Genomic DNA, 26,568 nt, shown 5'->3' with positions numbered 1-26,568 from the left:
TAAATTGTGAATGTATGCCTATCGCATTTATTTGGTGGAAAATAATTTAAACTTTGAGTACTATGCGTTGTAGTTCATTAAAACAAAGGAAGGTGACGTATTGGTTGACTTATGAAGTAAAAACTAATTGAATTGCAAGAAATATGGTTAAAAACATTTCGATCTGAAAAAAAGCAAAGCTGCCAAATGTACAGACACAAAGAAAATGATCATGCTTGTGCTCAAATTACTGTCACATCAATAAAAAGATACAAATATTATGCTGAAAACGTTAGCATTTTGGAATACACGTATCGTAATTGGCACTTAAACTAGACGCAGACGACACGCTGTGATCGTCTGCACCTGAGAGTTCAGACGGTGCACCCGCTCTCCCTTAGTATCCATGGCATCAGAAATGTACTACGAACAATACATTCTGGATGACAGTTACCTGTATATGACATCGCAAGAACGCAACCGCATGTCACTTCATGAAAGAGACTCGAGTGCCTAGGACCCCATGCATATATCCTCAGTATCTGTTAATGAATATATTGACAGAGTAATTGTGAGATCTATTGCAATCAATCATTGCTGACACTAAATGCTTCTCAATGGTCGCATTGGAGGGGAACGTGCCTTGGTAAGAAGATCAGAAATGAGAATACTGTGGACTATGTTTTTGCAAGATAGGCCTGCGCTGTGTACATGTAGTGACATGTACTAGTAGGCCTACATGTACTGAGCACGAAATGTATGCTATGAAGATGCATAATTTTTGTATTTACGTATTCATAAATGGCACCTGTACATGTATATAAGACACAAAAATTCAGAAAATCGTAACTCTTGTGAAAAAGCGAACATTTTAAACAATGTCAGTGACCTTGCTCTGAAAGTCAGCTGTCCAAACATCATCCAATATCTATTCGTCGTCTTGTTTTCTGGGATCATCTATTATGCTTCTAACACATTTTATTCCTCTGAAATTGTTTATGCATAGATAGATTGAGGTTATGTTAAATCTTACAAAACTTTTGATAAAATCTGGTTTTAATGCATATTATGCTTAATAAAAACCCACCAAATATTGGTGTATAGAAATCCATGCAATGTTTTATAATGACCTGATATTGCATATCATGTTCATCCAATGAAAATAAAGTATCCAAGGAGAACTATTGCCAGAATAGCCTTTTTTCAACAGTAAGCAAAATGCATATGTTCGATTTGCATCGTAAAAACTATACTGCTGCCTGATAAAAAATTTAACCTCAAAGCATCCCTGTGTGGGCATTCCCTGTCCGCGTTCAAATTGTCTTTAGTCCGAGGTCTATATTGATAAGTATAAAGACAGTCGGGGATCTCTACCTTTGCCATCTGCTTGAAAAGGCGCGGTATTTCTGGAAGCTTTATCGTCCAAAGAGAAGAGAACCGCCCCACTTATAATATACGATAAGCACGCACAGGAGGAAGCCGTAAGTTATGAACCGCCCGAGAATGTTTCGGATGTAGCAATTTCGGAGCACTTTCCAGAACACTTCGTCAGCAGTTCCCCACAGAGGTTGCACTTGGCTCGCGACCTGGCCAGATGGCGAAGAGGAAAGCAAACCAAGCCCGCCAGAAAGAACAGGGCGGCGGCAAGTCCGAATGGGGCGTAGAAGTTCCCTGATACGTCGTGAATGGAGCCTAATGAAGGCAATCACAAAGGTTAATTGATTCGTTTAATGAATTATAATTAATTAAAACGTGCATTTAAAGAATAACATCATCTTTGTGTTTTGTATGCAAAGTTCGGTGTATGTGTGTGTTTGTGTGTCAGTAGGAGAGATATAATACCTTTACAACACTGAACTTTCTTTGAAAAATTGCAAGTTGTATACATGTGTACCTGTTATAACAGGGCAGATTATGTAACCGATGCCTTGAAACATTGCTATCCATCCGAAGGCATTTGTTAATTTCCCTACTCCCAGTAAGTCTACGATGACTATGGTTCGAAGTGATACATAAGAACCTGAAAAGCAGACGAAAATTTCAATACAAAAGGCATCTTGAACAACAGTTATTTAAAATGAGCATTCTGTTCTTTCACTATCCCTACTCGCTCTGTCGTAAGATTTCATTACAAAATATACGCCACCCTCTTATTGCTCTTTTTCCGACACCCACCTACGTTAAATCCAAAAGCTTGAGCGCGGGCGGGATCGAGTATTTCAAGTCTTACAAAAAAGTATCATGATAAATGTTATACTTCGTAGAAACTATAAAATTTCACCAACAAACTAAAAGAACATTTTATTGGTTCATTCATCAAAACGTTGGACAAGCCAAAACCTACCCGCGTTAAATCCAAAGGCAAGAGCGCAGGCAATAAGTATTTCAAAAGTGTGACAGAAAGGCAACGCCATACATATAATGCTTTGTAAAATCAGGCTGCAATAGTACAGTTTCAATGGGTCTACTCGCTGGCAGTCCGCCACTAGACCCATGACCACTCTGCTGATGGTGGATGTGATCCCCGAGCACATGAGCAGGAAGGCGGCATGCTGTTTGTTCATACCATGGTGCACGGCATGGTCGCCAATGTAGGTGAATGGCGTCGTTTGAGCTGTAAAGAGCAATCTTAATTAAATCTTACACATAGCGTGGTGCCAAAAGTGTCATGGGTAAATACAGAAATAAAAGAAAATGAATTTTAGAATTTTAAAGGCAGTGCGCTTCTTGAGATTAATCTTGTCATCGTTATATATCAAACGAATCTATACTGGAGATTTTCAGTACTGCACTAAGGCTCTATTCCCATAGATTTTAGATCGATCTATCCCCGCGGGGAGTCTCACTAGATTACTTTCAGATAATCCGACTTAAATGTCCGTCCCGCCTACTACAAGCTGTAAGGGGGTAATTAACTTTCGTGTCCGCCCGGCTGACAGCTATTTAGCGTGAACCCCCAGGGAGTTAGGTCGATCTAAAGTAGGTCGATCTAATCTATGAGAATGGGGTGTATGGAAAAGGGGTGTAAAATTAAAATCGTTCAAAGACAAAAAAGTGCTCTTGAAGAGAGTGGTGGAGGCTTTTCTCCGAGCAATAAGATTATAGGACAGTAGTATGTTTTCTGTATTAACTATAGGTTAAAAATAAGACCAAGCTTTTGTTAAAGATGCCATATGCTCACTTTGCGTGTTAGAAAGATAGTGGTATAGTGAATGAATAAATAAAAGAATACAAAATGTGTGTCATATACTGGCGACCGAACTATGTAGTTAGAGGTCAATAATGCGACCTGTGCAAACGGTATAGTAGGGTAACTACCAGTACTACAATAAAAGACTTTACACCTGCCGACAAAAAATGTGAGATTTTCATGGGTTGTTAGGTTCACAAAACTGGTTTTCATGTGAAAAATTTGCTGACGCTCAAAAGGCAGTTTACCTGTCCATAAAAAGTGTGAAATTGCTAGGACAACGAAAACTGGATTCTTAAATAGTACTGGGTCTAACATCATTACAAGGACATCCTTGAACGTGGACGAGTCAACTTGTTCTGGACTTTCCTCGAGTGGCAAATTGCTCATACTGTGTTTGAATGAGTTGATGCTAGAACTTTCTTTATATTCCTTCAGATTCATTATACTTCCACTGTAGAAAATGTCTTTTCTGTACAAGGGCCCGAGTCTTGAATTTGAGTTCAAAGAACGTCGTGAATGACTTAGCCTGTGATTGTGTTTTGGTAACATTTTTTTGCCTGATGTGCGCGCTTCTGTATTGTCACGGTCTTGCGAAAGTGTCACCATTGAGTTTGGGGCGTTCGGGGGTCTGCTTGAGTTAAAATGTTCCATTTTTACCCTGTTGACCTGAGGATTAGACAGAAAATTTTTATGGGGCTTCTCGTCCCAAGGATAATTGTTGATATTCAAGGAACGAAGCGAGGAGAAAGGGTGCTCTGCCCCGCTCAGCCCGGTGTCAAACGTATCCACTGGTTTTGGTGCACCGTCTGTTTGCAAATGTAGCGTACGTGACTTCGTAGTGAGATCGCTTTCGTCCTCCTCATCGTCCTCCTCGATAGTCCTGTAGACGGCCCCAGAAATAACTCCGTGCAGGGTTATACCGGCTATGATAATCAGACCACCTTTCCAATAGAATATCTCGAACAGGTACTTCGTGAGAGGCGCATACGCAAAGAACCCGATGCCAGAACCGCACATCCCTAGTCCATTAGCAAGTGCCCGGCGTCGTTCAAAATAAAATCCAATTATGATGATGGCAGGGATGTACATCATGCCTATCCCAAGACCTAAAACACAACATGTCGCCAAGAAATAAGACATCTGTATCAATTAATAGAGTTGAGTATCAAATGGAGGTATTCAAATGAACGATTTTAAAGAGACCAAATACGAACTTTTGGCAACCATTACTTTATATAAAAGTGTCTCAAACTTAAACACAGAAACAGAGAAAAGAGAGACCAAGTTCTTTAACCAAGAAATAAAAACTGGAAAAATAACCGTTGCAAGAATAGAAAGCAATACCCCTTTCCTAGGACGAGGCGAACGTAGAAATAAGAAGCCGGCTTTGTACGGTCCGATGTGGGCCACCTTACCGGTCAAGAACCCCAGGGTCACTATCATGATGTAGATGTTGGGGGAGAAAGTGCTGACGAATATTGAGAACGACGCTAGTAAACTCCCCGTGATAGTCACTCGGCGGCAGCCAAATCTGTTCACCAATGCGCTAACCAGTGGTCCTGAAAAAGGCAATCCGATATAAAATGAGCGTTGAATAATCTGGATATTCATTCAAAACATGGAATTAATTTAAATTAAGTGAGGCGGCATTTCGGTGAACAATTCATTTTAAAAAACAATAGCTGCAATGTTGCCTTATGAGCAGGGCTAAGTAAGAGCATAAGAAAAAGTTTACTCTCTCCTCCCCCATCCCCTCACCTCCTATGTTTGAAGAAAGGGTGCAGTTTGGGGTCCTTGGAATTTGTTTTTCTTCCTTGTTTTAATCCACCTTTTTATTTGGGAAAAGAGAAGTACTCTTTGATCTGTCTGTTTTCATTTTTTAGCGCTTAAAAGTAATACTATCGAGTGCAGTCAATTATATCATAAGAAATACGCTTGATTTGATAGTTGAGTGAATGAGTGACCTTATCCTTAAATCAGTTGGCCGAATTTGAAATATCCAAAACAGTCAAATACGACATCCAAATGGTGAAGTTCAATTTTTCACTAAGTGGCCACCATAGGTGTCAGGGCTTGAAGTCTGCAGTCAATCCAACACACCATCATGTTTTGATTTGATCTTATAGGACTACCACATTTACTGCATGGTGGGCTCAGTTTTACTAAGCGAGTTTTGAGGGAAGACATGAGGCCCAATGTAACAACGGACAAGACGGAGAGTTTTAGGGACCATTCCCAGACCCTATCGTACTAACTGTGGATCGATCTATCTCCCAGGGGATTTTCGCTAAATAGCAATCAACTTAAGCGGCTTAGATGTCTGTCACGCCTACTGAAGCTGCTAGGGGGTAATTAATTATCATTTAGCAGCTTCGGTAGGCGTGCCAGACATCTAAGCCACTTAAGTTGAAAGTAATTTAGCGAGAAACCCCTTGGAGATGGATCGATCCTGTTACATCGATCTAAGTATGGGAACCCAGTCTTACATTTCTAAGACCTGGCGGGCGCTGGGTTTTCAAAGTGAGAGTCTGTGTCTGGGACATAACTTCAGTTATGCAAGTCAGTTATGCCCGTTAAGAGAACTTACAATAGGCTCAGCAACCATCAGCTGGACATTACCTCAGTATAACTGCACAATTAGGAGATAATACATTATTCCCAGCAGGCATCAGCTGGGGCATGACCTAAGCATAACTGCACAAATTAAGGGTATTGCTAGCTTTTGCCAAAAAATCCTTATGTGATGTCTTACATACTTTCTTTTGGATAACAGATGAATCTTCAGTGTTCAGCGACTAAATTAATTAACATTTACACACATTTGATCTTACGGGTTTCTCAAATTTCTCCTGTACCTGAGCACCCACGAACACCGGTTTAATGGCTTTGTTCGGATTTTATCATTGATAAGGCAAAGTAATGCCTTTGATTAATGAAAAGCTGCAATTAGGGGCTCAAAACGTCATAATAAAAACAATTAAACCAAAGTGACGACACAGGATTGTAGCACGTAAAGTTGTGGTCAACTATGCCAATTTTCGTGATGAAATCTTGTTCAGGGGGGAAGTAACGCCCATATCGATTGCTATCTCTCCTCAAAATAGAAAGGTGTTAAATTGACGATTAAAGCTTTGAGTTGCCTATAAACGCCGATGTTCTATATTTTAGAGGGGATTTCAATGTTTTAAATCAACACAAAGATACATTATTGAATAATTAGATGCAGTAAAAACCTCATTTTCGGTATGTGAATTATGATAAAGGCTTACAGTAGCCTTAAGAGATAATACATTATTCCCAGCAGGCATTAGCTGGGGGATGACCTCAGCGTAACTGCACAAATTTAGACAGAATACATTACTGAGATTAGCCCAGTAGTCATCAGTTGGGGCACAACCTGCCAACCCCATCTTAAACAGTATAAACATACATATATATATGGAAAGAACAGATACTTGAGTAACATCGCTTTCTCTAACGCGCTGGTTTCATTGATTTTTGTACTAGTAAATATCTAATTGTTAGTGCACTTATATATTATTTCCATTTTCGTTTATTTTTAATTTAGCTTTTTATTCGTTGATAACTCATTTTGTTGATTTGCTTCTCAGTTAAATTTGGTTTTTAGTTTATCAAATCATTTTTGAACGGTGCAACACAGTTTGAAAAACCAGACTTTACCGCCTTCCAAGCCAGAATTTCCTCGCCAAAAACACATATTTAACGAATATTCCCGGTGTAACATGAAAATCTGACTCCCCCAGTCAAAATTTCATAATGAAAATCTGACTCCCCCCATGAAATTTTGACTCCCCCTCACAAACCTTTATAAATCTTACTTTATTTCAATATGTAACTTTTATCTAGAAGTATGCATAATGGAGGATACATTGGCACAAGACTCGTGCCGTGACCCGCTTAATTTTCAAAGCGATTTATGCACCTAGAATGCGTTCAGAATCCTGGCTTGGATCAGTATAACGTCTCAACGGAGTGTTTTTTACGCGCATGAGGACTACGGGTAGTTGGTAAAAACAAGCACCAAATATCCCTTTTCCTCCCACCTTCACCCTGTGTTTCAAGATCTAACAGCGTTCTTTGCTGGACAGCATACGCTTTCTGTTGCAGTCCAGCAACGACGACAAGAGGTGTACGCGGTAAAGAGAGAGTTAACCTTGAAACTCAAGGTGTGTATCTTATCACCTCCTCCTGCCCCTCTTATTCTATCATTTCACATCAGAAAATGTTGTTTTAAAAAAGCTCACAAAACTTATCTTCATATACTAGAGTAGAAGACCCATAACTGTGACGTGACTATTGCGATTTCATCAAAGATGGCCTTCATCTTGGACGAATAAAATACAAAGATACGTTTTATTGTTCCAAGCTTTAATTCACTGAGAAAAGCTCGTTGAAAGTTTAAGATTTAAACTTTATTTATTTATTTCTAAAGAAATAAACATACACTCCGAAGGTGTGTTTTAAATTCTACACCATAACCACAAATGGTATCAGACTTAGATATACAGAGGAATACTGTTTTACACAGTAACAAACTAGTAGATATACCACATTTGTTTGACTGACTACATTCATCTACTAAGTTGGTCATTTTTCTTTATCATTTCTGCTGTGAATTCTTAAGAAAGCGGAATTTTTCCTGGGTATTAATGTGTGTGTATACATTTTAGTTATATTAAATACACGTCATATCATGAACCTCATCTTCAACCTTGCTTAATTTTCTTATTCTCTCCTGAGGGGTTACTCATACAGGTTTGCACAAAAAAGGAGGAATATGTCAGGAACCAAAGTATGGAAAAAGTGTAAATAGTAATTTTAAAACTTTCATACATGATGTTGTATTAACTCAATCAGAGGAAGCCATTGTTTGATAAAATTCAGACATGGGAAGTCAAGTTGTACAAGTTATTCAGATAATGCTTCACACCTTGCAGTTCAAATTTTAATGTCCTTTGTTCCGAAGCCAGTAATCTGTTACTAGGATCCAAAATATGGATCCTAGTCTGTTAGAACTAGATTACAGGGTGTTATTAGGAGTGCCCACCTGGAAGAAGGTGGCCTTGTGTATGAAGTAACCAATCAGTTTTTAAGTTCTGTGATGGACAGTTTAACTGATAAAGTTTTGTATAAATATCTGTAAACTTAAATCTAGAGAGATGGAGAGAGGAGGAGAGAGAAGTCATACTTGTATCATGTAACTTTTAGTGTAGCAAAATATATTCTGTTGAAGTTACAACATGGAGTCGTTTCATTCTTTTCCGTGTGCAGAATATGAGACAAAGAACCTGGGAATCTCTGTAGCAGTATTACAGATAGCGTTATCCAAAGATGGGAGCCCATTGGACCCCAACCCTTAGGGTTTTAATATTAAAAGGGTATTTTATGTAATGTGGGGCCCCGGGACGGTCTTAAGGGGGTTCCCCACAAGTGAAGCACATGAAACCCCTGTGTAAACTACACAGCTTTATCTAAAATGAGACGGTTTTAGAAGACCACAGCACTTTCTTGTTGACCTGACGCGAACTGCAGCCGTGTGATGATTGGAGAAGATAATTTCACGCACATGCGATCAAGCGTAAAAAGGATTTGCTGATACAAATGGACATAAATTATAAGAGGCAGTCCATTTATGCTCATATTATGTAAATCGTGGCCATATTTCGCCTTTAGCTCTGGTCATTGGGCTGAATTATTGCTCGACAGAAAGCAATAAAACATTTGTTTTTACACAAAGCCTACGTAAAGCCTAGTAACATAAAAAAATAAATAGAAAAAAATAAAAATAAAAAAGAACGCCATACCTGCAAGCATGTGCATTCCCATGGTGGTCGATCCGACCGCAGCTGTCACAGCCTTCGACGCCCCGAAATAGTCCAACAATTCTAGATACAGCACACCAAATGAGAATAAAATCCCATCGGCCAAAAAGTTTATAACAAAAGAGCCAAAGCACACAACCCAAGCCCAGCCGTAGTCTTTGACGTCTTTGCAGCGTCTTTTGCGTGGACGCCCCACACCCCTAACAACTGGTGTGGGGTGGACGCCGGACTCATTTTCCTTGCCGCTGTTCAATTTGATTTCCTCCTCCTTGTCCATCTCACCGGGATGCCTGAAAATACATCAGTACTGCTAAGAGAGCCTAAAATTTTTGCACTGCACGATTATGAAGTTCAAGAATTATTAGGTCGGATAAACATAGTCTAATAGTTATGATATATGGTTACGCTCTGTATCCCTGCTAGAGAAACTGTCACATCTAGCGCATAGCACTAAAACGTTTGAGAAAAAATGCCCATACGCAAGGAAACGCATGGGTTTGTTTATTACGCAGTATACGTCTCAAGTACGCAGGAAAACGTTGGTATACGTTCGCATTCCAAGAGGGAGATAAAATGTTAAAATGTTTTGAGCATGATCAAAACCGATTTCATCCGCTGCTCTTCATTTTAATACGCTGGGAAGAGAGTTATATCATAGGCTCAAAGTTGTACGTATAACTGATTTCACGCACGACACTCAAGGTTACGTACCTCTTTACGCTAGGTGTGACAGAGCCTCAAGGGTGTATTGTCACCCCACGAACTGTAGCACAGGCTTGGTTACACGGTAGAAGTCTCATCTTTACCACGTGCACCTGATGTACACTGACTATTCCAAGGCCAGACACCTCAACATTTTGGGTATATCGGAAACGAGGCGCAAATGTGAAGGATGGGTCATTAGAAAAGTTAGCTTGTTTATTGTCAATAAGCCAAAGGATGGTACGAAAACCTCAACATTAACAACAACAAGGACGCCAGAAGGTGAATTTCCGCCCACGTGTGAAATTTTACTTTTTTTTATATCTTTCAATATTCTTATATATCTTTCAGTATTGTATAAGTTAACTATTGGATAACTTAATCAAAATATGATTCTCTCTCTCTCTTTTTCTCTCTCCCCCCCCCTCTGTCTCTCTCAAACGGAACACAAGGAAAAATATTTTAAAAACCTGTAACTAAATTAAACGTTTCCTATCTATATTTACCTTCAACAAAAAGCGTATTGCCTGGATACGTATTTGGCTTAACCGCCTCCTCTACGTTGTACTCGGTACAATACATAAGATATGTCATCTGGTCTGAGGAAAAATTGTTGGAAATATTTTTTTCAACTTCCAACAAAGGAAACGTGTCCTTCTTTACTTTTGCTCCAAGCGTCACACTGCGAGGTATTGTTTCACAAGTTTACAATTAAGTACCCTAAAACACTTCAAATGAATGTACCAAATCACACTGCGGTGAAATAACAATGACCCCATAAAAAGCAATTTGAGGATTTAAATCCAAACCTGCTTTATGGCTTGAATACCAGACAAAAATTACCTATGACGCGATGTTCTTTGTTGAAAAAGGCTACGAGATGAAGCTTGGTGTAAGCGAAGATAGAAAACTGAGTGAACATTATATTTCACCTCGCTGACATTCAAATGTGACGTTCTGTAACTTTGTAAAAAGCATTTATCGAGTTGGCGCTTAAATACGGCTTGTTGTCTTGGCTCTGTAGAACGCCATGGTTGTGCTAAAGGCCAACTTTTTATGGCGTGTTTAATATTTATTTTATGTATTATTTATTAATCGCTTATTTATTTATTTATTTATTTATTATCATTATCATTTTTTTGCAGTAGCGCCATCCTGTCATCTTGCCAAACTCCTTTTGTGACCTCAAAAGTGACCTCATGTGTGACCTCAAATTTCCCTGACCTTACATCAAGCCGTGTTCCGGTCGTAAATCACACTAGTAAATGAACCCACATGGACCAGAATTGATAATACAATACTAAGGCAATATTATGTTTTATGGTATTATTATATGGTTGAACTGTAATATTTTGTAAGCCCTCTGATAACATTTGTGAATCTTTGACGCTGAAATAATAACTACATGTACATTCACGTACTATAAATCGAACGCCGATCCACAAAAACTCGAATAAAAAGTCGTCATTTGAAGATCAAACAATCGTCTATGCAGGTATTGCTTTGTTTAGATTATTGTAAAACGAAAGGGTGGATGCTATATTGCACTTTCACACGAAGATGCATTTAAATGTCATCGAAATCTAGATCACTGCTTTTAATTTGTCTTGTTGGTAGTTGTCAACTGGCCGGGCTATCAAGTGTTTTGTCTTTTGAAGATTTGGAGATCCAAGAGAAAAATCCTTTGTTGACGCAGTAACGGTTGCCAACTGGGCTATCAAGTAGACCCACTTTGTCTTTTGGGATAGTGAACATACTACATGCTGCAATCAGTCAACTCTCAGGAGACGCTGTCGTGCAATAGGCGCGCTCTGCGGCGTCTCACACCGAATTCGAAGTGCTCAGTTGCGACCGCTCACTATAATATAATAACAGTCACATCATAAAGAATCTTCTTGCTTCACTTTAAATCACTGAGGCCATTTGACTTGAAATTAATGTGTGGATAAAATACCCATGTTGCTTTTTTAGGTCATCCAGGTCCTGTGGGTTCTGTTTCTCATTAATAAATGAACTGAGACAGGCTTTAAAAATTGCTAATTTTTAGATTTCTGTCTATCTTAGAGCTGCTGACTATCAAAAATGAAGATTCCTGTTCATCACATTTTTTTCTTACAGGCCAAAAGAGCGATCCTTCTCCCCTTAGGCCTGTAATTATGCTAAGTTGCCTTCCTGACACACGTTTTCACAACTTTCGCTAAGTGAATGGCATTCTTTGGTTTATAACAAATACCATGTGCCTGTCTCTGTATTTAAAAATATTTTTTTATAAGGACAGGTGTGAAAAATTAAAGCTGATCATTGCCGGGTGATTCGTGTGCCATGACGAATAAGGAAAAAGGAACATTTATACTGCCCTGTACGGAGTAATGGTAACAACACTCAGAATTTACATGTATCTCCATCAGAGTTAAGGGATAGGCTACAGTACAATATTTCATCACTGCCATAGATCTACCGAGTGCTATTAACTCTCAATCCACGTAACTGGGAAATACTTTTTGTTCGAAAGAAACCTTATTTGTACAGAACACAAGTCTCCAAAGAATAATGTATAATACAAGCGTTTTGAAATTGACTGTAAACAACAATTCTCGCCGAAGTGGCTTTACAGCATATCGGACGAACGGTACCCAAAACGGCGTTTTACGTGTAATCAACGGAAAATATGATTTATATCAAAGTATGTATGTATGTATGTATGTATGTATGTTACGCTGGAAATTCAGAATCACGTGAATCAAATGAACTAGTAAACAAAACCCAGATTAGACGATGAATCAGTTTAACCAGTTAACGCAACTGAAAGTCAGTCAAAGCAGGGTTTAACCAGTTGAATGTGGGTAGCTACATATATATACTTCTTATATCATCTTTCGTTTGGCGTCGTGTAACTCGTTATTAGCATGTCGTTCTATGATGGCAATGTGCACGATGCAGCTTGACAGATATCGGGCGAGAAACATCGTGCTCTCGACAGAGGGATTGTTTTTCATGTCCTCACAGCACGGAGACGTACGTAGGCCTACCTTAATGAATTGCCACACAACCTTTCAGTGTAATTGCCCAATGTTTCACCACTGATGCCATTAAATGTGTTGTATATCCACCGTGCAGGTCGTTCCCATTAAAATTCAATTAATAGATGTACATGTACCAGCACCCTGAGTCTCAGGGTTCTGCTAGTGGTATTCCTCTGTCTCTAACAGAATACGGTATGGGCATCTGCTGCCTACAGATATTGAGTTTTCCAAGTATTAGGACGGGTGTCTCGGATTCTTTACATTTTGAGGTGAAATAGCAATCTGTGGCGGACGTCACTTTTCCCCTGAACAAGATTTTATTTCAAAAATAGGCATGGTTGTCATTTGTACTACACTCCAATTTTGCAATTTTTGCCCCAAAGAAACGCAATCATTACATCGTTTGTAAAATGTCACGTTTATATTCAAAGAACACAAAGCCAAAGATCAAGCCAATGAACACAAGATGGTCATTAATCGTAAAAAAAAGCATGTACATAAAGGCAGTAATTTGGATGGTTTTTCTCTTACCATACTTAATATCGATCCCAAAGTCGTTGTATCGCGCGCATGTCGTCCAATCAATATGGTTATTAAAATAGCATTTTTTTGCAATTTACTTTTTTACGATTTCCAGCATTTTTATTTTTTAATATTTTTTTATTTAATTTTAGCTAAATATATGATTTGAGTAGGGTAGAGAACTTACACCACATAATGAAAGTGTACTAATTTGTGTACCTTGCAACTTCATATAATATGCACCTGGTTCTCCTACAATCCCCATCCCTCCATCCCCTTACCACATCGCCCTTCCTAAGATAAGATGTGTACATAAAAATCAGCTGTTCCGTTGTTACAAGATTGAGTATTGACTGTGAATTTCCATGGGTGGGGATTTACTTACTCAACTTCTACTGTTACAAGTTTAACTCTGCATTATGAGGCCGGGTGGGCTTATCCTCTGTTTATAAGGGTTCATGGCTAGGTTCATGGCTAAAAGCTTAGATTCTTTATTATTGGGAAAAAGGTGAGATGTTGTTTACACGGGGCTTCGTGCATTGAACGCAGATTTCTAACCCGTGCTTTGTGTAAACAGCGCCCCGTCACGTGCAGACCATGTCGCTTGAATTGAACGTCTGATAGTAAAACTGGAGAGGAAAAAAGTATTTTGTCGTCTCTCTCGGTTAACGTAGCCTCTATAAACTATATTTTACGACCTCATACCCAAGCTATGCACGGTCGCTTCCTTGGTTGAAAATTTTCAAGATTCTAGCTTGAATATCGGATGAAACATTTTACACCATTATGAGACCTAACATTGCCTGACACCACGCTTATGTCACAAGACACTGAAATTAAAAATAAAGAAAAATGGGACTTTGATTTAGGGTTCCAACATGTGCACTCGTGCTTGCATGTAGAGACGGGTGATTGTCAAAATTGAGTAAAATGACTTCTAATATATTCCATTATCTTTTGTGTTTCTCGACGGCATCCATCATGATTGATAAAGGTGTTAGCAATTTATCACAACGAAGACTTTTCTTTGGTTTTTATCTACATATCGCGCTTTTCTGTATCTCTAAAGTTACCATGCATATTTGCTCAATTTGGAACATGTTTTCTATGATATAGGGTAAACATTTCAATCATTTGTCTGGAAAAAGTCCTTCTTGCACCCCAAGGAAGATTGAGAGACAAGATAGAAGGCATTGTAAAAGTGAAAAGACGCCGACTCAGTTTAACTAAATAAGATCACATTGGCATTTGATCCTAGTCAATCGAAGTTTGTAGAGCGTTGATGCTATGGTGATTGACATCGTCCGCGAGAGCACGGCTCAAAAGAATGGGAAAAGAAGGCGAAGGTTCACAATAGTAATAATAATGACTGCCCTAAGCACATTCCTAAATTGTGAACTTTCTTTGAAGTGAAGGCTAGAGTACATATGCAACACACCCATGGCCAGGCTAGATGGGCCTCTACGTTATGCTACATGTATATACTTTGACCAAAGGAATATTCAAAAGTCTTAAATAATTACATGATTGATTTAAAAATGCCTCTCCAAATTAAAATTATTGTCGAAACCAAACACCAATACACCCTGGTTTACTACAAATTCGATCATTATGAGATAGTTGAAGCAAGAGCTTTTTTTCCAGTTCTAATTATCTTGCCCGACTGCCATGACGCATCAATCATACAGCAATTATTCATTTACATTATTCAATTTGTGCTTGTTATACACCAGTTGCCGTGTGGTTAATTGATTGCAATAAAGTGCTACCCCTATTTGTCACAAAATTTATACCATTGGCTTAGTCCGTTGACCACAATCATTAAGTCTTGCACTTGCCAAACTAGACATTCAGTTTACGGCAGCTGCCCTTATGTCTCTGATGAATTTCGCTCATTTCTATGCAAGTTAAGAGCCAAATGGCCGTTTTGAAAAGGCATTGAGTCAACGCAAGTTTCTTGTTAAGTTTTTTATTCTACTAAAAACAAGCAATACTTGAAAATTGCATGCACGAATCGTTATATCCAAGTTCAAGCAACGCGGCAGTGACGGGCAGTGCAAGAGCTTATGAATGCTTCATAGATCTGGCAACGAGACCGGCTTACGGGGCGCTTCGGCTGTCACAACTTAGGGGAATACAATTCATTTTATTCGCCCAAGGTCACGCCTCGCATTCATTATCCAAGACTGAAAGCAAACCACCTGCTGGCATCTTATGCTTACTTTTATGTGGCTACCTTTTGCATCGGTGCCATTTTATAGCTCCAATCATCATGTAGCGTTATTCACTTGTTTATTTATAATAAAAAATAGTATTTTTAAAAGTAAAAAAAAAAAAAAAAAAAAAAAAAAAAAAAAAAAAAAACAGGCTATTTAATGTGTAAAATGTGCTAATTATACGCTGTTTTATAGTCCCAAACACCATGTAGCGTTATTCATTTAATTATATATTAAAAAAAAATTAAGTTAAAACCCCAGGATATTAAATGCTAAAAAGGTGTAAATTAAGGCACTTTCGGTTGTCACACTGAAAAAAATATTAATCATGGCTTGATGTCTCTTCTATATTACACTGCCTTTCTCTAGGTTTTATGACCAATTTTATGTGACTTAACCTTCGAATAACACCGCAGTGTACCTGCATATACGATAAATGATTAATGGAACAAAACCAGCTTATATTGTGTTCTGCATGACTAGTGAAAGCAGCCCTGAAACAATATGCAAAACACGGTACGCACTGCTTGTCGAGATGCACGACTCATCTTGACATATACACTCAAACGCAGTTATTGCCAACCCTCTACCAGGGTCTCATGTCTTTTTCACTTATTCAGCAGTTGTAGTTACTTACAGATATTTCCGTGGTTGTCCTTATTTTCCTACTATGTTGCCTCTGATTTTAAGTTATTCTTTTAGTCGTTTCATTTTAATCTCATTTGAGGACAGTGCAGATCTATCAGGGTTTTAAAATAACCTATCTGCACGACGACACTGATTGTTTTGTACACCCGCATGCACACGTTTAAACATTTACACCCAGATAGAAAAAAATAACAACTCCTCAAAAATACCATTTGGCCGGACGATAACTGCAGCGGTTAGCCACAGGATCGATGGCCCTCAATATCCAGGATAGTAAAAAAGAACTAAGCTAGTGTAAGTGGTGCGTAGCATCTTAATTACTGTTACGCATCGATTGTCCTAAAAATAGCTTAAAAATGCTCAATTTTTTAAATCCACTTTTTCACGTGTTATGCAGGTGAAGACAATGTATAAGAGGGAAGAAGAAAAAAAATATATGTAATTCGAATTAAAGAAGAGGTCTGAGGAAATGCAACGCTTAACGCTGTTTAAAAATAAACCTACCTAACGTCTGTAGACGCTGATATAGTAAAAATCTCCCTGGTAGTTGTGCGCGCTCACAGGAAGTGGCGACACAAATTTACGCAGCATGTCGCACAACTCAGTGTCCACAGTGTCCGACCAAGTGTGCTAAAAATGTAACTCCACACATCGGGTTGACCAACGCAAGTGGCACCAGAGAGACAAACTACCAGTTCACTATTCACATTTCCCTTTGAAGAGGTTATGCCGACGGAAAGCTAGACCGGACGCAGACTATATATATGCATATATAAATATAAATATAGATGTGTACACATATAACATGCACCAGAGGCCTGCTGGTTCCACGGCAGCCTTGAGCGGTAAATTCGCCTCGTATGACCAGTGCCTAGACTCGAACATGGACCTAACCAGTCCCTAATCACAATGCCCGCAATTTATTTATTCACTGACGTGCAAATGGCGCTCGGAAAAATCATGATGTCGTTGATCAGTAGGCCCAATTCACGCGATATGAAAATGAAAACGTGTCACATGAATAATTTCTGAAATCAGCAGAACATATCAGTTATAGACATTATGGTTTTAACCTATGTCTGCTTTGCGGTATGGTAACATCTTTACGGCCCGCAGCACACATTGTGTTTCAGAAAACGTTCTTGTGTCACTGCGTTTTTACAAAGTATTTCCTCACTTAGAAATGTCACTCATTGTCTTTTTTCATTTATTTATTGCAATCGAGCAAAACGATTGTGAATAGATATCTAGGTATGGCTTTTAAGTAATAAACGGCATATAATTTCGTATCTGCCTTTTTGTCTACGGCATTATGCCTGCACATAACCCATGATACTGACCACTTACTTATTCTTAGCGCACACGCACACCTTATATTAGCTCTTTTTGTTGGTTGGTTTGTAAAAATAATGGTTTACATAGGGATCCAGTTCCTACAGGCAAGAAAAAAGTCATAGATGCAGTGTTCTCCCATTATGGCCATCGACAAAATTTGATTCCATGGTGTTTAATTAATATTTGCAATGAAATAAATATATAAACTTACCACAACGTAGAGGGTCTGGTGTTTTAACGGAAGGTAGCGGGGGCACGCCAAGACTTCAATACATATTGTTGGTGATGAATTCTTGATAATGACGGGACAGTGGGGGAGATCAAATGGTCAATGGCTATTACAACCCATCTAATGGGTTCGTAACCTAACTACTAATGTTCCCATCGCTCATTACACTAGTTGGTATTATGTTACAGAAATCACAAAAGGATGCGAGGTTGCTGTCCGCTGAGACGCACAAGGGTTCGTGCCAGGGCGAAAACACTATAAAATAACAATCCTGCTATTTCTCTCATTGAGTGGTCTTGAAAAGGCCCATCAAGAATCAGATTTCTTCAGAAATAGGGAGCGACAAAGAAGTGATGCATATCTTTTTTTAATAAATGGAAAGTAAATAAATGATGTGTTCAAATCATGTTTTCTTAAGGAGGGGGGACTTAACAACAACAGCGAACCTTAATTTGTCGAGGAAACCAATTACGATCATTTTAGATGTGATATAGTCAGTTAAGGAATGAAATAAATTCTTTATATTTCTTCTCCATTTCATGGCAAAATCATTCTGCAGAATTAAGAAAACATTTCATGTGATCACAACCAAAACTAAACGATTTTTACGTTACAAGTCTTTTACCAGCAACATGAGATAAAAGCTTGGAAGGTGTACAATTTTTGCGATCGGCTTCAAAACTTTAAGGAGTCAGGTAAGATCGGGAAAATTGAACTTCTACAATCAGCGTGAACTCCACCCTTGGCCTCTAGAATCACAACTGATTCAAGAATAGCGCAACTTGGGGGGAAAGAAGGTTTTAGTAGCTTCTCCGCTATCACAATTTCGTGTTTTTACTGGAGATTTAGAACAATTAGTGCATTGTGATCCTTGGTCGCTCAGGTCCAAGCTTCTGGCTCAGAGCGAACCAGAAAATAAGTTTTCCGATTTTTCTTTGAAGTAGAAATTCAAAACGACCTAAATGTTATATTTTCGTCTTTAATAATACAATTTTGAAACGATTCAAAGACATGATTTCATCATCTTAATTATCTACATAGTCCTCTTATGCGGAGTCGCAACGCATCACTTTCATTACAATGTATTTGAACTCCTTTCCTACCGTATATCCAATGTTTGTGTGTGGGTGTGACATTAACTGTTCTCTCTCCGAGAAACCAATACTACCATAGAGTTAGATACGTCTTCACCAGAACTTAAACAAGCGGGTGATCGCCAGTCAACTTAATGGAATACATAAGCGACATATCATATTGATTTATATTAAAGAATATCAAGTCACAATATTGAAAATACAAAGAAGAAAAAACTTCACACAGCAATGGTGATTTCAGATGATATCTCTCTTTTTTTTAATCCAAATATTTCTATACTTGGTTTGTATATTGAGACATTACAGACAATGATTTCCAGCTCATTCAGTGATAATCGTGAATATTTGAAAGTATCTGGTTCATTTGACAAAGTTCCCAGAGCCTTATTGCAACAGAGTTTCAACTAAAAGGAAAGCTTCCAGTTCATAGTTCTGGGATGAAAGCAATATTACTGCAACAATATTCTAAATTAAAGGAAAGCTTCCAGATCAATCTCCATGGCAGCACAGGGCATGTTGAGGTCAAATTTGGCAATGACTTCAGGATGGAGGACCCCCAGGACCCCCACACACTTTCCTAGGGCAATCACCTCAGCACAGCGGCCAGGGAAGAAGGTGGGATCTGAAATATAGGTGCTAGTATCAGACAGGAGTCAACAGAAAGCCACAGTTTAACATTTTTTTATCTTCTTACAATGTAAGTTGTTATGCACTTTTTTTTATCAACTTATCATACTATGAAAGAACAAGGGTTTAAGGGTTTTAAAAGTAACAATAGAGATGAAAAAAAAATTCAGGACTCAAAACAAATTCTTCCTCATATCAAAAACATGCCGTTGTACAATTCTATCTCTTTAAATTCAAACTTTCATACCGTCTGCGGCTCTGATGTAGTACTGTGTGTCTCCTTTGCCAGGAGAAACTTCTAGTAGCTGCATTGTACGGTCCAGCAGCCCTTGGATGATCTCAAACCCAGGGAACTTATTGTAATGAATGGCACAGAAGTGTCGTCTGTTGCGAGTTCCGGTGTCTTAGAACAAAACAACAATAGTGATCATAATAATAATATCTAAGTCTAAAATCCAACTATATTTGAAAGACTTAACAATAAAATACATTTTAAGAATCAATAAGACTTTCATCAGATATAGTTTTATATCTTTTATGCCAGTTTTTGAAAAAACTTTCTTTTCTGCAGGGGCCAGTACCAACCTTCATGTTAGATTTTTAGAACAACAACAAAAAGGGTTTATCTACATGGTCACAGTAAAAAAAAACAACTAATAAATGAACTTGGGATCTAAGAATCCTGAGTTCACTTCTGTTTGAAGATTTTCCCCAAAGGAAATTCTAAACAGCATCAGTAACATACATATTCTAAATGTGCCATTAACATTGAACAATTAAAACAAGATGATAGAAATATTACTTGCACTGCAAAATTTTGATAACCTCCTGATGCTTATAATTTATTTTACCTGTAGTGTCATCTTTGAAAACTACATCTGAAATCTCAAACAACTTGAGGGGAAGCGGCATTTTCCTGTTGGAGGCCACCGTCCTCAAAATCCCAGGCAGTAACATTGTTCTGGCAACCTACAAGTAAACAGCAAACATCTTTTATATGGTTAGCCTTAGACCATCAAATGCATTAAATCTACCACAGGAATAAACATTCCTAAAGGTGAATTATTAAATGTCTTGATTAGCATTCGAAATACTTCAAAATCTCATTACCTGAAAGTCTAAAGTTTTAGGGTTGGCAATGTGAGCAGCTCTTATTGTAGAGATGTCCTTCCGTAACCTGTCTGATATGTCATCCTTTGAGCACTGAAATAAGGGAAAAAATTCTGTTAAATTTAACAAAGTTGATCGAATTTAATTAGTGAAAAAAACTTCATTCCTTTGAAAATTTTACTTATTACTATTTTTGACATGGATTTTATGAATTGCACACTCCCTTTTGTGAAGTGTTACAGACACACTTTGATTTTCATTTTAAAAACATAAGCAGAGAAGGACTTAACTTCTTCACTTAAACAGATTTTGGTATCAGCGCAGTTTTATTTTTGAAAGTCCAGTTCTTACCAATGAAAAGGTCAGTGCCTCAGTGAACCCTGCAGCCGCAATTTCTGGTCGTAATAAATCCGTCAGTTTGTTCAACGGGAACTGAAAGAAAAACCATCATTTTGTTAAATAATGACTCTATTTCAAAAAAAAAAAAAAAAAAAAAAAAAAAAAAAGAAAAAAAAAAGAAAAAAAAAAAACCTCGGGTACAGACAAAACTTACACTTACCATTAAAAACATTCTTTTAAAGAAAATCTTAGGATCTTATTAAATGATAAAAAGAACATAATTACCTGTTGACTAATACAGTTGGTTTTTGGAATAGTCATCTTAATATTGTTATACCCGTAAGCTATAGCCACATCCTCCACAATATCACAGGCATGTATGACATGTGGAAAAAGGTTAAGGATAAAAATGTTAGTGTAGTTAAAAAAAGTTCCTTAAAACAATATGCTGTCTTTAGAAAAGGACCCTTTTTTTCAATAAATCAATGTATCAATTTTCGTAAATTAATCTGTGATTAAGTAAGGAATAACTGAATTTAATCCAGTGTATGATGGAGAAAACAAAAATAAATAAATAATTAAACAAATAAGTAAATAAATATGATTTTTTTAATATGAAAAATCTTGAATTTTCAAAAGATTTGAATCCAAAGGATATCTGCTCTGGTGGGTGGGATCTCCACTATGAGGCGGGCTCCTTTCTCAATGGCTTTGGACTTGAGGCACATTCTGGTCAACAGACTGGCCATGGCATCTGCCTTGATTCTGGGGAGGATAGCAGGAATAATCAAAATACAACCATCAATATTAACGTATGTCAAAAGATAAGTATAGACTTTTTGAAAAGAAAAAGTGCAGGGAGTTAAACAATGTTTCCAGTGTCAAAAATGTTATCTTTATGGATTTCTTAAATCTGTGATAATGCATTTTATTATTAAGATTTTCCATTTTGGAAAATCAGTAAAATAATATTTTATATAAAAAAGGAACTTATATATCTGATAAGTTTTTTCTACCAGCAATAGAAAATCAACATGTATGGACAGGGAACACAACTCACTTTATTCCCAATTTCTTGTTAATATCTGCCACCTCCACAACCTCATGTCTGTAATTCAGATCCTGAAAGAAAAGTTACAAAATACTTAAAAAACAGAAGCAAGCGTACAATGGTGACTTCATGCTACATTTTCATGGTTTATTGCACATGAAGATGTGAAATGAAATATGTATTGAAATCAAACTAGACTAAAAATTCCATTTGCATATTGCTTTAAACTTACAAAAGACACTACAGAAATGCTTGATATCTTTATCTGTAACTTCAGAGATTTCATTTACTGTGACTAAAAAAAATTGCGAAAATTCTTCCTTCCTTATGACTTTGAACGCCTTTTTTATATTTTACTCACAGGATACACGACTTCACTTCCATCTGTTTGGATTACTTTGGCTGGCTCAACCCTGAATAATAAAAATTGTGCATATTTTTACACAAACACTTACACTTTAAATCTTCCATATTAAAGTAATTTCCTCCAAATTAATTATTCTTCAGCTGATTTTGCGCACCACTCAGTCATTAATGAACACACTTAACACTGATAACACATAATTTCTGAAAAAGTTTGAGAGTTCAGTAACCTTCAAGACTTGTGAAAATATGTGTACATATTATCTAGAACCAACCCACATCAACTGGTCCTCACAGTACATATTGAATATTTAATACATACTCTCTAAAAACTTTACAGAGAATAACCTCTACATCTTTAGAAAAAAATCTGCAAAAAAACATCCTTATCTTACTTTTCGTAAACTGATTCTTGCAACATTTACCACAAGATTAAAATACACAATCTCTACTATATGCTTTCCTTATCTGAAACTTACACAGAATACCACAGAACCCACTTACGTGAACTGATCCTGGCAGTATTCACTGAACATGGTCACTATCGTGTCCAGGACGACCTTGGCCTTGGTCAGGTCAGTGGCTGTACACTCTATGAACACATTCTTAGTGGACAGTGTAATCTTTGAATGCTCACCTTAACAAAGAAGTAAATAATTTAATACTTAGTGTATACACTTAACATGTTTTACCTCTTTAAATAAAGTTAATTATTATTATTGTCATTATTGTTATTAAATAAGTTAACAATTTTGTAAAAAAATTAAGTATTTAAATATATACACACACACACAAAATAATAATTATTATCACAATCTTTGAGAAAATACTCTTTATAGGAGCTATGAATATCAATTTAAAACATTTTCCTTTCAAACTCCCATTTGTATACTTATGATGTAATAACACATCAAAGTTTTCAACCTGACTATTTTGAGAATTCTCAAATCAATATCTAACATACCATTTATTATTGGCGGCATAGATAAAACTACATTGTTTTTGTCAAAAATGACTGGGTAGACAGGGCTATCTTTAATGATATGCAGATAGTGCTTTAGATGGCTGTCTGTCTGAAATTAAAAATTACTCCAGTTACTGTCTGTAAGTTAACTAATCATAGCTAACTCAAACTGCAAAATAATCCAATGTTAAAAAATTCAAATGTTAAAATAATCCAATGAAAAAAAATTCAATAAAAAAATTCTATGATATCACTGACAACACAAGTTATTTTAATAAACGATACAAAATATGTTACCATGGTAAACTACAAAGAAAATGCAAAGTGCACAGTAAGGGACCACTTAAAAAGCATCCTGAATATTTGAATCTTTTGGGGGATATTTAGGACAGTGAATCTACTCACTGAATAAAGCTCCATGAGTTCTACTGCAGTATACTCCTTCGTCTGATTGAGAGGCTTGAACTTGATGTCTTCAGGAGGTAGAGCATCATATACAAAAGGGCCCTCTATTGTGTCCAGGTCATGAGTTCCTATAGCCACTAATGATCTTTTTCTAAAAAAAAGAAAAAATTGCAATGCATTAACTGTTTACAAATTAAGCTATTCGATGTGCATATTCACAACTAATGATGTACTGATTATGGTCACAAACATTTGCAGCAAAATTACCTACACAAATCTCAACATTTATCAATTTTGATTTTATTTTGCTGACTTTTAAGTAAAATTGAAAAGTTTGTACACAGTGAAATTACAACCCACATACCTGCATATATTTTGATGTAATTTATCTTGAAGATCTATGAAATTTTTATAACTGGCCTGAAATAATTATTTAAAAGACATTTACATGTATTCCTTCATTATTCATGTCTTGTGCTTATTAACAATTTCTTTTTTAGATAATTATATTACAATACTTAAATGTCATGCCAACAGTATAAACTTCAAATACTTCACAAATAGGATCATAATAAAAATTGTAATTATCTTCAATTAATTACTTGAATAAACCATAAAAATATAATAAGTAAATGTTCATGAACTTAATCTTAAACAATCTTTAACTCAAAAAGTACACTAAATTTAAATCTTATCTCTAAGTATAATCTTTATGCATTTCTTCTTTTATAAATGTTTTCCCTTTTAATCTTTTTGGTAACTTAGTAGAAACTTTCTTAAATGTATTTCAGACCCACCTCAGTAAAAGTGATATTTCTAAGAACTGCTGCAACGCAGTGTGGTCTTATAGCAGCTGTCTAAAACAGAAATTAAAAGAATATCACACTTATGTTGGTCTTAAGTGAATTGTTTGTTGCTTGAAGATGTTGCCGGAATATGTTGTTTTAAAATTTTACAATGTTATTTTCAACACTATCACCCTGGTCAAGATACCTGTATATTTCAGAATACCTTCTAAACACATAAAGGTTCTATGTATATAGCTTCAACATACACTAGGTCTGATTGTCAGCTCCTGCATAGTGCTGCCCTCTGTCGGAGGGATCTTTTTGTACACTGGGCAAGCCATTCTGAAATAAAGGCAGGGAATGCATTTGACAGATTTGAGCGATTGTAGACTTGGTATTCAGTAAGATCAATTAATTTTGCAAAAATTATATAGGATCAAACACATTACTTTACAACTAATTTTTGTAAATAGTTCAAAAGTATGCACATGTAAGTCACACCTTAAAACATTTTCTCTTATATTCCTCACAATTTTACTTACTTTTCTTTAAAAACAAGTAAACCCCTGACGAGTCCTTCAACACAGAGCAAGTCATATCTGAGTGAAAAAAAAAAGACATTAAAGTTATAAACCAATTCCAAACTTATACTTTTACAAATATATGTAATAATATGCTGAACACAGAGACTTCAACTGCCTAACTGTCAAAAAAAAAAAAAAAAAGTAATGTTACTGACTGTTCTTAAGTTTGCACAATGTTGAATTCCATTAATGTTTTATACTGATGATTGTTCTTGTACCCATGCCATTGATAACCAATTCTTATCAACATTTAATTCCAATATTACTATATTTACATCTGGGTCCAGTTACTTTCTCTCTCTCTCACTCACTCACACACACACACACACACACACATACACACACACACACGCACGCAAAAAAGTGAAATAATTGTTCTTACAGGTCTAAAATACTTACTAGCTTTTTCGTACTTTTTTTAAAGCTACTACCAATTGCCCGAGTCAAATTAGTCAATGATTTTTAGTTTTACAGGTAAGAACAACTTTTGCTATTCTTGAAAATATAATAATAATAATAATAGTAATAATAATCATAATAACACTTGCCTATTTGCAGGAATTTCGATTTTATAGATCACTTTGTCTGATCCAGTACCAGCTTTGTCAGCTCCCTGTTCTTTAGCTATCAGTGCATTCTCTGATGTCTTAAAATAACAGAAAAATATATTTTAATTACCAATAAACAAAAACATTTTCTTTCATTCTTTGTGTTAAATTTACTTTTTCTTTCATTCCTACAGTATTCAAACATGTAGTCTTTAGGCTACGAGAATATCTTGATCCTGAGGCTGATAAACTGAGATAACTTTAAAAGTGACTTTTAAAAAGTGACACTTTCTGGATAAATAGGTAAATAACCAAATACCAAATTAGCAAATAATAAATAATTAATTAATAAAGGTGTGTAAATATATCAATGTCAATTGAGGAAGAAAGATTACCACTTCATCCAGCTCAAGACCAAACTCAAAACATAGCTCATCAAATTCTGCTTCAGCTGAAAAATAAAACATTAAGTTATTTCTGTGCGATAGTTGACAAATTCTGATAAATGATGCAATATTGAGGTAATGCCTCCGCTTGCCCCTAAATTGATCAAATTGAAGTGGAATTAATTGACAGCAGCCACCAATACAACAAAGTGTGTTGGAAAAATATATTTATATTTACAAAATAATAGCATATTGAATATAATATGATAAAAATCTGTTAAATGGAAATTACTCCACAGCGTGGCTATTCTAATAGTTTACAGTCTAATGCCATGTATAGGTAGTGGCCATATGAAAATGACTGCTGATCGAGTGATCGTCGTACAAGGGTTGAACACGTAATTGACTTCTCATAGCCCATTGGCAACCAGACATTTTCACAATACTTACTGTAGCTTTGCCCCAACCTCTCATAAAGTAGGTCCCGCTCAAGTGCCACTGTCGGCATTTTCTCAGTTATCTTTTCACGATCAAAAGTACCAGACGGAACTTCACATGTGGAAAGTTGCCGATAGCAGTAGCCGCGCGTTGGTCAGGGCCCCTGTGCACTGTACCGATA

At 36.7% G+C, this 26,568-nt stretch overlaps 2 protein-coding genes across 4 annotated transcripts; both read right to left on the bottom strand.

Annotated features, from left to right (window-relative positions):
- Positions 1-748: 748 nt before the first annotated feature.
- Positions 749-17,158, bottom strand: LOC106153873 (monocarboxylate transporter 12). Of its 3 annotated transcripts, none has more exons than XM_087003874.1 (7): positions 16,631-17,158; positions 8,998-9,305; positions 4,588-4,731; positions 3,418-4,278; positions 2,324-2,593; positions 1,874-1,999; positions 749-1,671 (listed from the first exon to the last, which is right to left on the bottom strand). In XM_087003874.1, the coding sequence occupies exons 2-7, from the start codon at positions 9,290-9,292 to the stop codon at positions 1,466-1,468; spliced, it is 1,902 nt and encodes a 633-aa protein (XP_086860000.1). In that variant the 5' UTR covers positions 9,293-9,305; positions 16,631-17,158; the 3' UTR covers positions 749-1,465. The 3 variants fall into 3 exon arrangements, with proteins under 3 accessions (XP_086860000.1, XP_013383456.3, XP_086859999.1); XM_013528002.3 differs by lacking the exon at positions 16,631-17,158 and adding an exon at positions 10,224-10,423; XM_087003873.1 differs by lacking the exon at positions 16,631-17,158 and adding an exon at positions 9,727-9,908.
- Positions 17,159-18,651: 1,493 nt separating this feature from the next.
- Positions 18,652-26,565, bottom strand: LOC106153915 (phenylalanine--tRNA ligase beta subunit). The gene is made up of 19 exons (XM_087003875.1): positions 26,400-26,565; positions 25,959-26,014; positions 25,564-25,661; positions 24,974-25,030; positions 24,698-24,773; positions 24,441-24,500; positions 24,008-24,063; positions 23,644-23,794; positions 23,239-23,347; positions 22,779-22,911; positions 22,273-22,324; positions 21,921-21,982; positions 21,519-21,625; positions 21,146-21,246; positions 20,873-20,953; positions 20,522-20,614; positions 20,263-20,380; positions 19,659-19,814; positions 18,652-19,406 (listed from the first exon to the last, which is right to left on the bottom strand). Exons 1-19 carry the CDS (start codon positions 26,455-26,457, stop codon positions 19,255-19,257), a joined length of 1,776 nt encoding a protein of 591 aa, XP_086860001.1. The 5' UTR covers positions 26,458-26,565; the 3' UTR covers positions 18,652-19,254.
- Between the last annotated feature and the right edge of the window lie 3 nt (positions 26,566-26,568).

The sequence above is a fragment of the Lingula anatina genome, chromosome 2 (assembly GCF_051362555.1).
Source record: "Lingula anatina isolate TDL-2025a chromosome 2, LinAna3.0, whole genome shotgun sequence".
Taxonomy (NCBI): domain Eukaryota; kingdom Metazoa; phylum Brachiopoda; class Lingulata; order Lingulida; family Lingulidae; genus Lingula; species Lingula anatina.
This window is presented reverse-complemented; position numbering and strand designations above follow the sequence as displayed.